The 19,037-nt window shown below is 40.8% G+C and overlaps 1 protein-coding gene across 2 annotated transcripts in view; it reads left to right on the forward strand.

The window, feature by feature from the left end:
• Window positions 1-19,037, forward strand: part of RP1 (RP1 axonemal microtubule associated) — a 51,679-nt gene that overhangs the window by 25,382 nt on the left and 7,260 nt on the right. For both annotated transcript variants that reach the window (XM_025871428.2, XM_073892775.1), the window contains 2 exons: window positions 17,006-17,644; window positions 18,530-18,701. In XM_025871428.2, the coding sequence (XP_025727213.2) occupies window positions 17,006-17,644; window positions 18,530-18,701 (811 nt within the window). The remainder of the gene's footprint in view (window positions 1-17,005; window positions 17,645-18,529; window positions 18,702-19,037) is intronic.

Below are 19,037 nucleotides of genomic sequence, written 5' to 3' on the forward strand. Positions count from 1 at the left end.
TTCTGATTTCTGATGAGAAATCTGCTGTCATTCAAATTATTTTCCCCTTATAAGTAATGTGTCATTTCTCTTTTCTGTTCCAAAATTTCTTCTTTGTCTTCACCTTTCTGAAGTCTGATAATTATCTTGGTGTGAATTTCTTTGAGTTTATTGTCTTTCGGGTTCAATCAGCTTCTTGAATCTGCAGTTTGTCTTTTGCAAAATTTGGGAAAATTTCAAACATTATTTATGGGAATATTTTTTTAGCTCCACCTTCTTTCTCTTTCCCTTTTGCAACTCAGATGACCCAAATGTTAGCTCTTTTGTTAAAGTCCTAGAATTCCCTGAGGTTCTGTTTATTTTTCAAAAAATATATTTTCTCTTTGTTTTTCAGATTGGGTAATTTCTATTTTTTTATCTTCAAGTTTACTGATGCTTTCTTTTGTCTTCTTTATTGTGCTGTTGAGGCCATCCATTAGACTCTTAAATTTTCGTTATTATATATTTTCAGTTCTAGGATTTCCACTTGGTTTGTCTTTATATCTTCTATTTCTTTGCCAAGACCTTTTATTCTTTGTTTCAAGTGTGTCTGTAATTACTTATTACATTATATTTTTATAATGGCTGCTTTAAAATTATTGTCAGAGAATTCCAACCTTTTTTCTTATGTTGGTGTTGGCATTTGTTGACCATCTTTTTCAGTCAAGTGCAGATTTTCCTGGTTCTTGGTATGATGTATATATTTTTTTTCATCCTAGATATTTTGGGTATTATGTTATGAGACTGTGGATCTTGTATAAAACTTGTGTCTTAGCAGATCTCCTTTGACACAATGCTGCCAGGGAAAAGGGAATACCCCTCTTTACTTCCACGTATGGGTGGAAGTCCAGGTTCACCACATTGTTTCATTTTAAACCCTGGGGAAGGAGGACCTCATTACTTCTGGGTGGAGGTGGATTTCAGGTTTCCTCTGTGGTCTCACTGACCCTGTGGGCTGGGGTGGCCTCATTACTGTTGAATGATGGTGAAAACTCTGGCTTTCTTTTGGGTTCCTTCTGACACCTCCTCAGACACTGCAAGGAGGGGAGCAGTGTGGATCCATTACTGCCAGGTGGGGATAGAAGTGCTAGGTCCCTACTTGGTCTTCCCTGATGTCATCTCAGCATGGGAAATGGAAAGATGCCACATTGAAGCTGGGAAAGGATAGAAGTCAAGACTTTCCAAAGCAGGTGGAGGTTTTTTTCCCCTATGCTGTTTGGCTGTGGTTGGCAGGTATTGTTTCTGCATTGCTAGGGTTGCCCCTTTCCTGGACCTTTGTCTAGAGAGAGCTGGCTTCTGTTGGGGCATTTTTTATCTGCTTCCATTGGTGTTTCTGGGTTGCTGGCTTCTCTAGTACCCAGTCTGGATGCATCAGGCAAAAAGACAACTCAGGGAACAGATTGTTGTATCATTCCTAAGATACCTAGTCCTTCTGCCTCCTTTTCTTATCTTTTTAGGGTATTTGCTTTATATATATAATGACCATGGTGTTGAGTTGTATTTAGCAAGAGGAATAAGAAATGGTCTTTTGTTAAAATTCTGTAGGTCCCTGAGATTCTGTACATTTTTTTAAAGACCTTATTTATGTATTTATTTGAGAGAGAAAGAGAAAGAGAGAGAGGGAGAGAGAGCACAAACAGGGGAGCAGCAGAGGAAGAAGGAGAAGCAGACTCCCTGCTGAGCAGGGAGAGGCTCAATCCTGGGACTCCGGGATCATGACCTGAGCTGAAGGCAGATGTTTAACTGTTTAACCGACTAAGCCACTCAGGCACCCCGATTCTGTTCATTTCTTTAAAATATCTATTTTCTCTTTTTGTTCAGGTTGGGTAATTTCTACTGTTCTATCTGCAAGTTCACTGATTCTTCTGTCTTCTCTATTATGCTCTTGAGACCATCTATTGGGCTCTTAAATTTTAGTTATTATATATTTTCAGTTCTAAGATTCCATTTGGTTCTTCTTTATATCTTTCTTTGCCAAGGCTTTCTTGGTCTGCATAATAAATTTTTATCAATTAATCTGAACTTTTTTTTTGCCACTCTGTTTTATAATATAGGAGTATTGATTTGTGTGACCTACAAGGAACTTGTATAATGATAAAACAGGCAAGTAATGAGGTTTATCAAAGATACACCCCTTCACTATGAAAAAATTAAGCTTTGAAATCCCATCATAAGAAAGCAAGGTAAATAGAAAGAAAACCAAAAGTATATTCAAATTGTGGATACGTATAATTTTTCTCTCCTAAAAAGAAATGGTATCACCAAAAACTTATACATAAATGTTCATAGAAGTATTATCCACAAGAATCTGAGACTGAAAACAACCCAAATGCCCTTCAACTGGTGAATGAATAAGTAAAATAAAACAAATTTTAAAAATCCGTAATATGAATTACTATTTGGCAATAACAGGGAATTAGGTACTGATACATGCTACAACATGGATGAACCTTAGAAACTATGCTAAAGAAGCCACATATCACAAAAGACCACATATTATATGATTCCATTTATATGAAAGGTTCAGAACAGGCAAATCCTATTAAAAATGGTAAAAAATAATAGGGGGAAGTTTAGTGAAAATTAGAGTCTTAAATATAGTTACTATGTTAATTGCAAATATCATGACAATAATCTGTATATACTGAAATCTCTGATTGTTTTTTAACTCTTTTATCTCTATGGTAAGGGCCTCCCTGAAGTCTTCCATTCTTTTCTCAAGCCCAGAAAGTATCCTTATGATTGTTGCTTTAAATTCTCTATCAGGCATGTTACTTATATTGGTTTCACTTAGATCTCTGGCAGTGACCTTATCTTGTTCATTTGGGATAAATTCCTCTGTCTTGGCATTTTGTCTGTCTCTGCCCTCTTCTCTGTGTTAGAAAAACCAGTTATGTTTCCTGCTTCTAAGAGTAGTGATTTTATGAAGAAGAGATCATATAGTGGCCAGGGTCTGGTGCTTCAGGGAGTGTCTCCAAAGTGTGCTGCATGCACTCTGCTGCTGTATTTTGGCTGCTCTATCCTTTGGGGCCAGTCATCTGCAGAGTCTCTCCTTGCCTGAAGTGGGCAGTGTTTGGTCCTTGGTCAGTATGTGGTGAGTTTTAACTAAAAGCTTTATGGAGAAGGGCAGCACCACCAGAGTGTAGGAGTGTGAAACTTGGTGTAATCCGGTTAGGCAGCCAGTGTCTGTGCTGGCTGCCAACCTACCATAGGTGGCTCTGTGTTTATGCTGAGGGGCAGCGGAAGGAAATGGCACCAGTCAACTTTTTTGTCCCTGGAGAGCCACCTCCATGCACGTTGCCTCTCAGGGAAGCACTCTGAGAAGAGCAAATAATCTCCCTGCTGTGTGTCCCAGGCATTTTTCAGATTGCTATTTTCACACTCTCTGCCTCTGGATTGTTTGCCCTCTCTCTCTCCAGGAGTGGTGCAGTGTACATTGAGTTCTATCCTAGGCAGCCCGACTTTTATAACTGCAGGGGCCTGCATTGCTCTTCTGGGGGAGGGCCTTGCTGTGCTGGGAATGAAGGAAGTTTGACCAAGAAGGGAAGGGCAATCCCGCAAGAGAGCACAGAGGTGTGGGACTTGGTGTAAGCAGGCTAGGCAGCCAGAGTCAGGGCTGAACTGCTTTCCACAGGTGGCTCTGTGTTTATGCTGAGTTGGGGGAGGGAAATGGCTCCTGTTGACTCCTCTGTCCCTGGAGAGGCATCTGCTCCAAGAAGAGGGAATAATCTCCCCTCTGTGTGCTCTAGGTGTTCTTCAGATCCTTGTTTCCATGCCGTTCCCCGCCCCCCCCCCCAACGGGTGTTGTTTGCCTGTCTTCTTTCCAGGAGCAGGGCAGCGCCCTTAGGGCTCTATCCCAGCCAGCCAGCCTACTGCTAAAACTCCAGTCTTCAAGCTCCACTGCTTGCTAGGACCACAAAAATCAGCTCCTCTGGTTTTCCCAGGCCGTGGTTTTGGGGAAATGTTCTCCTTGTACGATCCCCTGTGCATTCTACTCTTTCTCCTTTCTCTGTGACCGGGGCTCCCTCCTCTCTACAGTACCCATGATCCATTTCTCCCCCAAACCACATCTCCACACTTCCTATCTTCTTCGATGTGGCTTCTTCTCTCCATTTAGTTGTGGAGTTTGTCAGTCTTCAGGTTGATTTCTGGGGTAGTTAGAATGATTTGATAGTTATCTAGTTGTGTTCAAGGGATGACATGAGCCTAGGGTCTTCCTACTATGCCGCCATCTTAGCTCCCTTCCTATACCACATCTGTGTATATTGAAATCTTTGCTGGTTTTCTCTTCCTTCCAGGAAGCATTCCATACTACCACATTTTGATTAGTAAAGTGTATTTGGGCTGAGTTTGTCTCCCCGTTAGGCACTAAGCACCATGAGGACAGAAACTGGGCCTGTCTTGTCCATCATCACATTGCAGAATCCAGCACAGGCCAGAGTTCAGGCTCTTTTGCTTGGTTTTGCAGGACTCTAGGTTATAGACAGGCATGCCAAGGTATGGGAAAAGCTCTGTAGTGGAGCCAGGAATGCCCAGGTTCAGGCTGGGTACAGGCAGTAAACTGTGATGGATATATGTCAGGAAAAATCAAGGTTACAGATCAAGGAATGGTCCCATCCTATCAGATGATAGCAGGTAAGTGCTGTGAGCCAGCTTCTATCATGCTGCTTGGCATCATTTTATGTTTGTGATCGCCAAACTTCAATTCAGCCTGCAAACCTACTACACCTTGTTCAGTCACTCTTCCACTCCATTGGGTGACTATTCCATACATCCTCTCTTCTCATATTATAGCACTTTCCCTTCACTTGCACCCTCAATGGGTAGCCTCTTATTGGACGTTGCTGATATCAGAAAAGTACTCAGAAGGAGGTTTTACCTCTACCTGCCTCTCTGCATCCTTTCCTATTACTAGGGAAGATCTTCCCTGCAAACCCTGCTAAGGTCTGACCTCCACCATGCATTAGATCCCATGTCCCTGTCATCCCCTCAAGGACACTGCTCCAGCAATTCTTCCCTCTTACCTTCTGCATCAAACTTTCCCTTTTGACTGGATCATTCTTACCAGCATGTACACACACATCCTGTATTATATCTGATATTGAGCAGGAAAATCAAACCAAAATTAGCAAAAAAAATTAACTTGACACTGGCTCAAATCCCTCTCCTTCCAGTTGTCTTTCTCCTATTCTAGTGAGGCTTTTACCCACTCTATTCCACCAAAACAGCTTTTGTCAAGGTTAAAGATAAACTCCACACTGCTAAAGCCCATACCTAATTCTCAGTACTCCTCTGAATTGACCTATAGGTAGTAACATTTGACACACCACCTTGCTACATTCTTTTTTGAAACACTAGTTTCCCTTGGCTTCTAGGACACCACTCTGTTGATGCACCTTTCCCCCACCAACTCCTTTGTGGGTTCCTTCCCTTTCTGTGTCTGTTATACTTTGGAATGCCTTAACCTCTTACCTTGGATGATTCTCTTCTCTGTTTATACTTACTTCTTAGAAGTTCTCATCTAGACTCATCCAAATACCATCAGAATATTAGTGACTCCCAAATTTTTCCTTCAGCTTCAACTTCTAGTATACATATATCTGATTGTCTACTTGAATTTCTAATATGCTTTTTGAGATTATGTTCACCACCATCTCCCACCCTCCAGACTGCTACTTCTGAGGTGTTCTCTAACTAATCAATAATTTCATTCTTCCTGTTACAATGGACAAAAATCTTAGTCATCCTTGATAATTCTTTTGCTCTCATCCCTCACAGCTGACTTGTAAAAATCCACATCTAATCCAGCAGCAAATGCTGTCAATGCTACAGTGGAGATGTCCAGCATCTCACCATGCCCACCAACTGCACAGCAACCCTCTTGGCCTGAGCCATGCTAAACTCTTGCTTGGATTATTAATCACTCTCTTAATGGCCCTACCTTTATTTCTTTTTAATAATTCATCTAATTTAACAATCTAATTTATACCAACTTAATTTCAATAGCACACAAAATCTTTGCTTCTGTACAGTTTTGTTTCGCCCTGTTAGTGACATCACAAGTTAGTTCTTTATACCTTTTGAGTGCAGAGATGTTGCTTAACAATTGTTTTTATGCATTTTTATTTTAATAAAATAATAAGAAAATAAAAAGTGGAGGTACAAACCAATATTACAATATACTAGCTTTTATAACTTGCCCATTTATCTTTCCTAGAGATCTTTATTTCTTCACATGGATTTGAGTTACTGTCTAGTGTCCTTTCATTTCAACTGGAAGGACTCCATTTAGCATTTCTTGCAGGGCAGATATCGTGATAATTAACTCCCTGATTTTTTTTTAAGTGGGAAAGTCCTAATATCTAATTTTTGAAGGGTGGTTTTGCTGGATATAGAAGTCTTGGTTGAGTTTTTTTTTTTTCTTTCAGCACTTTGAATAGATCATCCACTGCTTTCTGGTCTCCAGAGTTGAGCAATCAGTTGATAATCTTATTGAGGGTCCCTTATATGTGAAAAATTGCTTCTCTTCTGTTGCTTTTAAGATTCTCTCTTTGTTTTGGCTTTTGACACTTTGAGTATAATGTGTCTTGGTGTGTGTCTCTTATCTTACATGGGACTCACTGAGTTTCTTGAATTTGTAAAGTTATGTCTTTCATCCAATTTGCAAAGTTTTGGGGGGATCCTGAGTGGCTCAGTTGGTTGAGTGGCCAACTCTAGATTTCAAGGTCCTGGGATTGAGTCCCGCATGGGATTCTGTGCTCAGTGTAGGGTCTGCTTGTCCCTCTCCTTCCCCTTCTGCTGCTACTCCTGGCACATACCCACCTGGCTCATGTGCACCCCACCCTTGCCTGCCCTGCTGGTGCACTCGTGGTCTCTCTCTCTCAAATAAAATCTTAAAAAAAATTTTGGGAAGTTTTTCAGCCATTATTTCTTCAAATAATTTCTCTGTATGTTTCTTTCTCTCTCTTTTCTCCTTCTGGGACTCCCCAATGCATATAATTGTCTGCTTGATATGTTACAGGTCCCTTAGGTTCTGTTTACATTTCCTTAATTTATTTTCTTTCTGTTTCTCTTGTCTTTAAGAGGTTCTTTCTTTTGGCTGCCCAAATCTGCTTTTGAACCACTCCAGTGAATTTTTCACATCAGTTATTGTGTTTTTCAGCTCCAGAATTTTTTAGTTTCTTTTTGTATTGATATTTTCATTTTGTTCATGTATCACTTTCCTCTCTTTGTTAATGTTTTTCTTTAGTTCATTGAGCAACTTTAAGATAGCTGTTTTAAAGTGTTTAGTATCTGGACTTCCTCAGGGATAGTTTCTGTTGATTTATTTTGTTCCTTTAAATGGGTTATATTTTCCTGTTTGTATGCCTTGTATTTTTTTTTTTTTATTGTTGAAACCTGGACATATGAGTCCTATGTTGTGATAACTCTGGAAATAAAATTCTCCCCTTCCTCCAGGGTTTGTAGGTTTTCTTTTAAATTGTTGTACAGCATCTCTTTGCCAAAGATCAGCCTGGGGTGAAAGCTTAAGGTCTTTTCAGGTCTTTTCTGAGCCTGTTTTTCTCCCAGGGCATGCAAGGTGACATTCTAAATCTTCCCATACACATTTACTTCTGAATATGCTAGCCTTTAATGCCTGCTCCCAAAAAGGGGAAAAGGGAAGAAAGAAAGGGAAAAAAATTGCAGGTGCTGTCCCTTTAAATCCTGTTAGCCACTTCAGCCAGTGGGGGTGCAACAATGGGTACCCACCTCTGTATGCACCTCCATGACCAGAAGCAGTAATCAGCAGTTAGAACACAGAACTGCAATATTTGGAGGACAAGGTCACTATTGCCCACCCTGGCTCTCACAAGCTGCTCCAGGAATGCAGGCTCTTGTCCCCATATTTGTCTGCTGCACAGGGCTGGGGGACAAGAGATGGGTAGCCACTACCATGCTAGTGGCTGAAATAGATCAAAATTAACTACAATTTTACCAGCCAAACCTTCTCCTAGAAGCTGCAACCATTCAAATAGAATCCAGAGGTCCAAAATAGTTGGCTTCAGACAGTTTCTGCCAGTGCAAGTGCTGTCCAGGTATTCAGAGTCCTAGCACTTTCTACCCCACCATCTTCCCTCTCACTTATCCCTATGTTTAGCTTCAGTATTTTTTTTTAAAGATTTATTTATTTGAGAGAGAGCACGAGAGAGAGAGCGAGCGAGTGCATGAATAGGGGGAGGGGCAAAGGGAAAGGGAGAAGTAGACTCCTTGCTGAGCAGGGAGCCCAAAGCCAGGCTGATCCCAGGACACTGGGATCATGACCTGAGTCAAAGGCAGATGCCTAACTGAATGAGCCACCCAGGTGCCCCTTAACTTTAGTTTTTAACACAATATCCAAAGTAATAAAGTAATACTTCACAGTAATCTTTGAAATTACTCCTCTTCTCAAAAGCCTCCTTTGGGTTCTCATGTCAAAGGAGACATGTTTAAGTCAAAGTCTTTACCAAAGGGTACAGGGCCTTATGTAACTTGATGTCCTGCTGCTCTAGCCACTCTGGCCTTTTTATCACTTCCTAAGTACTTCACATACCTCCCGCACACTCTACTCTTGACTCAGGATGTTTGCACTCTCTCTCTAGGAAAACTCTTCTCTCAGATACCTAAATGTCTTTTCCCCCATCACTTTGAGGTATCTGCTCACACATAACCTTCTCAAAGAGGACTTCCCTGATGTCCAGCACTACTCTTTCTACTTTGCTTCATTTTTCTTCATAGCACCCAGCATTGTGTAACATGTTGAAGACTTGTTTGTTCATAGTTTGTCTCTGTTGGATAATGTAAGCTCCATGAAGGTAAAGATATTTTCTGTTGCATTCACTTCTATGTGTGCCTGGTGCACAATGTGTGCATTCAGTATCTGTAGAATGAATGAATGAATAAGGAAGGTTGTGTGAAAAACCCCAAGTCTATGGGGCAGTGCTGCTATGGACTGAATTATGTACCCCCCAAATTTGTATGTTGAGACCCTAACCCCACAATGTGATGCTATTTGGAGATGGGGCCTTTGGGAAGTAATCGGGTCATGACGGTGGAGCCCTCCTAATGGGATTAGTGCCCTTTTAAGAAAAGACATGAGAGCTCTCTCACTCAGCTAAGCGTGAGCACTCTTACACTGTCTCTCTCCCCACCTCACCATGTGAGGACATAGTAAGAAGCTGGCTATCTGCAAACCAGGAAGAATGCCCTCACCAGCCACCAAATTGGCTGGCACTTTGACCTTGAACTTTCCAGTTTCCAGAACTGTGAGAAATCAATGTCTGTTGTTTAAGCCACCCAGTTTATAGTATCCTGTTACAGCAGCCTAAATGGACTAAGACAGATCCCAATATCAAAGTCCAGGATATGTGTAATGTGAGGAGTGGTTTCCAAGACAGAGACCACTCAGGTTCAATATCCAGTAATTTAATTTCATCAGAATGGATGTCTCATGTGGGTTGGATGGAAATGACAAAGGGTGTGTTCCATGCTAACTGCACAAAATGATTACATATCCTGATAAAGTCTGATATGTGCCCTGGGTTCCTTGGGTCTGCCTGGAGAGGTAAATTCTAGCAGTTAAGATAAGGCAGGGTTCTTCAGGTATATATACCTCTATAACATACTGTATTAAACACAAGCAGAGGATCATTCCTTTAGTCAATATTTATTGATTGTCTACTGTATAGAAGGCACTGCGCTGTTTCTGGAAATTCTGAGGTGATAAATAAGTTGCACTTCTGGTGCTTAATGAGCCTACTGACTAAGAAGATACCAGTTGTAATGCAGTATGAAATGTGTAGGAGCATATATTTTTACAGATAAGAAATTACAGTGGAGGGTATCTATTTCACCAGAGAATGTTTGTGTAGTGGGAAGGCAAGGGTTCAAGAAAGGTTTCTGAGATGAACTAAGTATTGGAGGAAGAAATGCAAAGGTGGATGGTGATGGAGGGCAGGGAGTTTGGGCTAGGAGAAGGCATTCCAAGTAAAAGAAACAATATGTGCAAAAGGTTGGAGCCACATTTAAGAAGTATCAAGTATTCAAACTAGAGTAAGACACATGGTTGAGATGACATTAGAAAGGTAAGCTGGTGTCAGATCATAAATGGTGTGGCAGGGTAGGGTGTGGGGACATTTTACCAAAGTCTGCAAGGACCATGGGAGTGCTTTAAAAGATTAACATTGAAAAAATAATAATTTCCATTAATTATTAGGACATTTAGGCACTCTGCCAGACATGTAATATGTATTATTCTATTTAATCCTCACAATGAGCCTATGAGGTAGGTATTTTCTCACATATTATAGTGAAGGAAACAGGCACAGAGAAACTAAGTAAATGGCCTGAGGCCACCCAGCTAAGTGGAAGGAACAGATAGGATGTGAACTGAATTCTGACCAACTTCAAAGCATGTATGCTTAACCACTGAGCCCTGGACTCCCCATGATTTGCCTACTCTGTCAATAGTGACCACAGAATTTAACAGAGTTTAGACATGTCAGACAGGTCACCTCAGAGGTCATGGCTATGGAAGCCATTAGCAGGGAAGAACCTTAAAATGAGCTGTGTCATAGAGGCTTCTGGTATTTCTTAGACTCAGTATAATCAAAGTGTAGTCTAATGTCAGCAGCATCAGCATCAGGGGATTAGAAATGCAGGCTCTCAGGCCCCACCCCAGACCTACTTAGTTAACCACTGCAGCTCAGCAAGATCCCCAGGGGATGTGTGTGCAAATTCAAGCTTGAGAAACAGTGGTGTGAACTTCCCACAGGGGTATGTGCCAGTGACAAGTGATGCCAGGTGGCATGATTGAGGCAACAGGTGCACTCGGTCCCTCTTCTCAACTGGAGTTGTGGGAGGGGAGCATGTGTTACTGGAGACGCTTAGAAAAGGAGAGCTCCTTTGTGCTGATGCATGAAATTTTACTTTTCCTAAAAATGCCCAAAGGACTTACTTTAGTTGACATTCCTTCACTATTGAAATAGAACCGATGGATGTCAGTTGTTTATCAGACACAGATTACAGGATTCAAAATAAAGTCAACAGAAATGTCATTAGTCTGTAACTATTTAAGGGCAGGTTATATCTAATTCCAAACTTTTTAAAATGTGCACTTCGATTTGGAGCTAGTAATGATGCCATTCATGCCAATTGGTACCCTGTAAACATAAGCTTTTTTATTGAGTCAATAACCATGTCTTTGTGTGAACACTGATGATTATAAATGGAGGTTTGTGTAGAAGTTAAACACTACTGTTTCTCTTATCTACCCCTCCCTCCCTCCATCTTTCCTTCTGTCACTCAGTGACTCTCTCTCTCTCCCCTCCCTCCCTTACTCTTTTGTACTTTTTAATAGGTGACATGTTACAAAGTCAGTATTTACCAGGCATAGTGTGCCATTTCATAGTCTTTTTCCTTTTGTGATCTGTCCTTTTGTGATCTGTTTGAAGACAACATTCGAGAGCATATGTTTGACTCTGATCCTTTTTTCCTGGAGGACCCCTTATCTTGTTTTTTGTGGTTCAGAGCTGAGGCAGGAAGCCTGGTAAGAAATCTGATTAGGTGAGCTACCTTCAAATCAGGTTAGATTACAGGTAGCCATTAGAGGCGGCAGGTGTCATCTGGGGACCTCATGTGTAACAAGTCCTGAAACATGCTCAAATCTCATCATGATGAAGCAAAGCGAAAGAGTGCTGTGTATGCAGAAGCATAAAATCACTTCGTTGTGTGGTGCCTCTCTTATTTGTCTCATGTTATGCTGAGCAGCCAAACTGTTCACATTTATAGCCATTTTCATTAGAACTACATTGATGGAGTAATAAACAGGAGTGCTTAAATGACTACCATGAACAAATACTGACTCAGAATTACTTATCAAAGAATGATAAAATGTCAAACTATTTCATTTTTAGCAGCATAACAACCTTTTCTCTTTAACATAAATAAATGAGAATTTAAGGCTGTCTGAGAGAGAAAAGCTCATGAATTGGCGATTTTCTCCTGAGAAAGATACTGGGTAAGCAAGACTGTAAAGAGTTCACAACTGTACAGCGTGCTAGGAACTGGTTTGTTTCTGGCTGTGGTCCCCTTAAGGTGAATTCTGTCTAGTGATTAGCATCACCTTGGATTAAATTAATTGGCTGTACTCAATCCCTGGGTAAATATGCTAAGAATAAATCCAAAGACATTAGTTTCTTTGCATGACATGAGCAGGTTTCATATCCAGCAACATTATGTGAATTATATAAATGACCTAAAACAGCTTTTTCTTTAAAAGGGAAGTTTCAAGTTCTGGTAAGTATAAAACTATTTGAAATCTTTATTTTGAAAACAATCTGCGTTTAGCCAGTTGTATTTTATTTTTCATTTTATATCTAGGTTACACAGTTCTATTTTTAACCATTAGAAAAAGGATTAAATATTGCTAATAATTATCTTTTATCTAAATATGCTACAAACCTCCACAATTTGCTGATATTGAAGTAGGAGGGAGCTTCAGTATCAGGATATCAAGAAATCCTAGTGTATTGAAATGGGGTAAAGTTTTTTTTTTCTTCTGATTATAAGAGCACTATTTACTTATGCATTAGAGGAATTTGAGCAATCCATAAAGAAGGAAGCTGCTTTTAATTCAACAAGGCTGTGACCACCATAGGGGAAAATTGGTGTATTTCCTTTTTGAACTCCCACCCTCAACCCACCTCACAGAGTTATGATAAAATGTGAAATGAATGAATTTTTCTTGTAATGTCAAATCTCTGAATTGCTACAGAACTAACCTTATGCATATACCAATGAGGTAGAAGTCTACTTCATTCTTTATGAATTGCCTGAATTCCTAGTGTGTAGTAGAAAATTAAATTTTAAAATGTAATCAGTGAAATGACGCACATGCATCTTGTTATTCTGCAATGTGTTCTGTCAAGTGAATGGTGGTAAGAAGGTACAGCCCTCTTGGTAGAGCAGTTGTTTAGCTCTGAGCAGTACAGGTATTGGGAACAATGATGGCACAGATAAGCAGAGTCATGGGTAAACCCAGTGAACCAAAAGGTGTTAAAAACATCTGCTTAATCTTAAAAAGCAATACAAGTATCATGATAGTTCCACGATCTGGCTTTTGGCAATGAAGAGAATGCCGAGAAGAGGGGAAGATATTGGCAGCATGCTGTCAAGTCACAAGTCACTTGAAGTAGATTTCACTATAATGTAGGCTGTGGGGAAGAGATTTTGCTAACCAGGTCCTTTGCTACTTCTAGGAAAGTTAGCCGTGAGAAAAGTGGAGGGCCTTAGGAATCCAGTTTCCTCTTGTTACTTCTTTGCACCTCTACTTCTCCTTCAGCCTAACCTGCTGGGAGAATTTGGCCACTTCAGGCTACTTTGTTCCCTAGATATCCCTCCCCTAAGAATATTACTGCCTTATTCAACTTCAGAGGGCATAGAATAAACCTTACTATTTAAAAAGTATGGAAAGAGACATTTTAACATTTCCATCCATATTCTGATCAGTTTTTAAAGCTGATTAAGAAGAGCACACAAATGGGGCGCCTGGGTGGCTCAGTCGTTTAAGCGTCTGCCTTTGGCTCAGGTCATGGTCCCAGGGTCCTGGGATCGAGCCCCACGTTGGGCTCCCTGCTCAGCGGGGAGCCTGCTTCTCCCTCTCCCTCTGCTGCTCCCCCTGCTTGTGTTCTCTCTCTCTGTCAAATAAATAAATAAAATCTTAAAAAAAAAAAGAAAGAAGAGTGTACAAGTAAGATGAGGTAACTAAAAGTTGTGGAGGGCTCGTAGCTCTGTTTCACAAAAAGGTACACTCTACTGTCCAGACTCACTGACCACGTCGCTGGTCTTGCTCATGTCTGGCAGAAGCTGCACGAATCCCTGCCTTCTTTCTGAAGGGCATCTTTACCATTCTGCCTCTGGCATCTCAGCTTCATACAAGCTCTCCTGTGGAAACTGCCATTTCTTCCCACCCTCAATGCCAATCCCTCAGGCTGGGCTATAGATCCTTCTTTGATATTCTCATGACACCCCTACTCTTCCTTAACTGTGCTATTGAATTTCTCAGTGAATTTCCCATAGAAATTGTAGTAGATACATATAGATTATATCAAGGCAAAGTTGAAACATTTCTTCTGGAAGGAATCTGGCTTGCACTTTCTTCCCCAATAATGATATTGTGTACTGTATGCACACAGATCCTTTTATTCAATGATAATACTGAATCTTCATCATGTTCTGTATTACATACAAAATGCCCACCTTACCGTAGATTCTTAAACCTTACTTGCATGTATACAAAATCTCGACACTAAAACTTTCCCCAGTGATGTTATGCATTCCCAGAGATCCTCTTACCTGCAGTGAGGACTATATGAACTTATGTCGTTTTGTTCTTGCTACAGCCTCCTCCTCAAGGAGCCTGGCAACCATCCGATAGGTTCTTTCTCTATAAATGCTCCTCCACCACTGGGCATATGGCATCTTCCTAGGACATGGTACCTTCAGTTCAGGGTTGGGCAGCAGTAGGATAGCATACGGGGGCCACCTCTTCCCTCCAATTGTCCTTATCTTCTATATTTTCCTTCCTGGTCCTAGCACAAAATGTCCATTCTTTTATTTGAGGGGAAAAAAAAAACACCCCAAAACAAACCTCTTAGGCTATCAGCTTAGGTAACTGTGTCTTAACTTGATCACCAGGTCATTGGCTCTCCACATTGTGAGATCCAGGCAGAAGACTATTATAATTAAAGGCCTCACTTTCAGGCACCTGGGTAGCTCAGTCAGTTAAGTGTCTGCCTTCAGCTCATGATTCCTGGGTCCTGGGATCAAGTCCCACATCAGGCTCCCTGCTCAGCAGGGAGTCTGCTTCTCCCTCTGCCTCTGTCCTCCCATCCTGCTTGTGCTCTCTCTCTCATGCTCTCTCTCTCTCAAATAAATAAAATCTTTAAAAAATAAAAAAATGAAAGTCTTGCTATGCATTTACATATAGATAAATAAAAGTTCCCCAAATTAGGTGAAAAATGTGTTTCAAACACTATTAATGGAAACTATTTTAAAATATGTATGTAGGTAAGTAAACCAACCTAAAAAGTACTTGGAGGCAAAGAGTTCTGAAGTTTTTATTAAATACTGAAAGAATTCATCCCTCTTATAGTTAGTGAGGGCATGGAGATTAAGCAGCATGCTCAAGGTCAGACCATGTTTATCAGCTGAGGATAAGAAGAGGCGCAGTTTTGCTGACTCCATTGCAAAGGTGGATTCCCAGCTCCTGAAGCACAAACCTGCTACAGCTGCCTTTATTGTCTTAAGTACTATAATTACTTTAAACTGCTTGGAGAGGGGAGTAGGGGAGACATATCTAACTTCTAGGCTGATCTCTGAATGTATTTCCCTAAATTATACATAAAAATTTGCAAATCATGTTGGAGATATATGAAGAGTCTTAGACAACAGTTTGCAAACATTTAAGTAGATGATTTGGGCCAAACTTACAGCTGATTTATAATGACAAACATGCCTTTTTCATTTCTATAATACTGATCACTTTTGTTTAGTTTGTTCAATTTGTCTTCAGGGCTGTAGGGCATTCTTACTCTGTCAAAAGACTATGAATAATTACATTCACTTAAAATAGTAGAGAATAGCTACAGTATGCTACAAATGAGAAGTGAACCCAGAACCAGATAAACCCTTCTATGAGCTGCTCACTTGTCAGTCAGACTCTGGCTTCACTTAGAAAGTAGAAAAGAAAAACCTCAGTCATTGGCTGAAAATGGCTCTTAAATTCCCTCCCAGTGGTTAATTTTAGAACCACTAATGGGAGCTGTACCTCCATTTTTAGTAGTTCATAGCAATGCTGTCATTCATTCAAAATATTTGTTTAATGCAGTTAGTGTTCCCCAATTGGTGAGTTAGATAATTTACCTGCATTTTTTATAATCTGTAATGGAAACATTTTACATTATCTTAATAAGGCCTCTATTTAAGGATTTACATGATACATTCCTTCTAAAATTTAATGTCAGGAAACATTTTACTCTAGATGAACTTGTTTGGTTCTACCCTTTTTCCTTGACTGCCAGGACATGCAGAACTAAATGGATCAATTGCAAAACTCTTATTTTTCTCATTGGATGGCTTTTGATGTGCGTCTCTTTTGTTATTTTTTTTTAAAGATTTTCTTTATTTATTTGAGAGAGAGAGACACAGTGAGAGACAGAACACAAGCAGGGGGAGTGGGGGAGGGAGAAACAGGCTTCCTGCTGAGCAGGGAGCTGATGCGGGGATCAATCTCAGGACTCCGGGATCATGACCTGAGCCAAAGGCAGATGCTTAATGACTGAGCCACCCAGGCGCCCCTCTTTTGTTATTTTTTAATTGTTCAAAAATTAATTTTCAAGATTCACAAAATTTAGCAATGTATAAGAAACAAATATTTATCTATAGCTTTGCCACTCAATGATAATTACCGTCAACATTAGGGCTATATATACTTTTGGATTTTTTTCCCACTAGTATAATATATATATATATATATATATATATATATATATATATATACTGGCAATGGCATGACATACGTATTTTATAAATTGCCTTTTCACTTAGTAATAGATTATGATCATTTTTCTATTCCAATAAATACAGACTTACAATGTCATGTTTAATGGTTGCATAGCTTCCCAGTGCATGGGTGTATACAATATAATTTATTTAACGACACTTTATTTGTGTGTTTAGATTGTTTTTAATTTTGAATTATAAATATCCTTATTTATTTCACTTATGTCCTTTTATTGTAAACCCCTTACAATTATCATTCAAAATAGGCAAGAATAACAAATGAATAAATGAATGAATGAAATGCTAGGAATAGCCTAGATACCTAAAACTGTAATTAGATTGCAGTTGCATTATCATGTATTCTTTATGGTGCTGTCATTGTGAGATGAATAATTTTTTCCCCCTCTAGTTCTCAGCCAAAATGAGCGAAACTTCTTCCACTAGTTTTTCCATGATTCATCGGACTTCTTCTGAAGGTCAAGTTCCTTCCCCTCGCCACCTGAGCGTCATGCATCCTGTTGTGGCCAAAAAGATCAGCTTCTATAAGAGCGGAGACCCGCAATTTGGTGGGGTCAAGGTGGTGGTCAACCCTCGTTCCTTCAAGACATTTGATGCTTTGCTGGATAATTTATCAAGGAAGGTGCCCTTACCTTTTGGGGTGAGAAACATCAGCACCCCTCGGGGAAGACACAGCATCACACGCCTGGAGGAGCTAGAGGACGGCGAGTCGTACTTGTGCTCCCACCGCAGGAAGGTGCAGCCAGTGGATCTTGACAAGGCCCGCCGGCGCCCACAACCCTGGCACAGCAGCCGGGCCATCAGTGTGCAGGCGCACCACTCCCCTCCAACTGGCGCAGCTGCCGCTGCCGCTCCCGGCATGCTGCGCGCCGCGCGAAGGCTCTTGGTCTTTAGAAATGGCGACCCAAAGATGAGGCGTATGGTGGTTATGAACAGAAGGGTTGCGCAGAGCTTCCAGGCCTTTCTGCAGCACCTGACGGAGGTTATGCGGTTCCCGGTGACCAAACTGTACGCGACGGACGGAAGGAAGGTGAGTGTTCGGGGGTTTCTCACATCTGAGCTCGCGTCGTGTGGGACATGGATGGAGGCCCCAGAGAAAGGAAGGCTTCGCGTGTGTGCGTGTGTGTGTGTGTATGTGTATTCCTACCCGCGTGGGAGGGCGCTAGCTCACCTGGGTGGGTGGCCCCACTGTTCTCTGGTCGGAATCTGAAGAAGCCACTGCCAAGAGGGGCTCTTTTTAATCTCACACTCCCTCCCCCGTTCTGCCTTCCTTGAGCACGGAGTTGTATAATCTTTTGGCACAGAATGCAATCGCGACAATATTTCTTGAAAAGCCATGGCCAAGAGTGATATTGTTAGGTAGAGAATGCATTTTTTTCTGCCATCCGTGCTGGGGGGTGGGTGGGGGAACAGGAGAGAGCTTCCCCTGCAGCTGTCAGCGTGTCCACCAGGCCCTTTCTCAGCTGTCTCAGGGTAGACGTTTGGCTACAGCTGGATATTTTGGTGGGGAAGGCAGAGGCAAGACTGCACACCTTTTAAAGATTTCTTAAGTTATGGCAGAAGACTGATCTCTCTTCAGGTAGTATACAGGTTGAATAAAGATGTTGGTCTAGCCACCCCCACCTTGATACTTGGTAACTTTGTATACATTATTGGTGCCTAATGAACACTTGGTGATTATCCCTTTCAAGGCCTGAATTGATTCCACTCACTACAAAATTAATATATGGAAAGGGGGTGCTTGGTTGACTGAGTCCACCTGACTCTTGATATCGGGGTTGTGAGTTCAGAGCCCCACGTTGGTTATAGAGATTACTTAAAAATTAATAATAAAATCTTAAAAAAATTATCATACGGAAAGAACAAAAACTTCATGTTGCTCATGTAAGGACCTTAACTCTTTGGTTTCTTCTAGGTTCCCAGTCTGCAGGCCGTGATCCTCAGCTCTGGAGTTGTGGTAGCAGCAGGAAGGGAGCCATTTAAACCAGGAAATTATGACATCCAGAAGTACTTGCTTTCTGCAAGATTACCAGGGATCTCTCATCATTTATACTCCAAGGGAAGTGCTAGGTCAGAAGGCAGAAAGAGTAAGTCCCTTAAATATGAAGCTCTTATTTTTAGCCTTGAGTTGTGTTTTTTTTTCTTTTAACCACAACATTCAAAGAAAAAAACAAAACAAAACCATGCTTAAAATGGCCAATTTCTTTTGTCACTTGAGAAAAAATGAGGGGATCAAAAACATTCTAAACTGGAATTGGTTATATGTATAGTTGGAAAGAGTCATAGAGATTGTATTTTTTTTTTTTTTTTAGATTTTTTCAAATCAGTCAGTGATTAAATTGAGGGGTTATGCCTTTATTTATGCGTGTGGGGGGCATATAATACCTAGATAAAAAATAAAAATACCAGCATTTCTTGATTTG

The sequence above is a fragment of the Callorhinus ursinus genome, unplaced genomic scaffold (genome assembly GCF_003265705.2).
Source record: "Callorhinus ursinus isolate GAN/ISIS: 27379988/994484 unplaced genomic scaffold, GSC_fseal_2.0 scaffold5, whole genome shotgun sequence".
Lineage (NCBI taxonomy): Eukaryota > Metazoa > Chordata > Mammalia > Carnivora > Otariidae > Callorhinus > Callorhinus ursinus.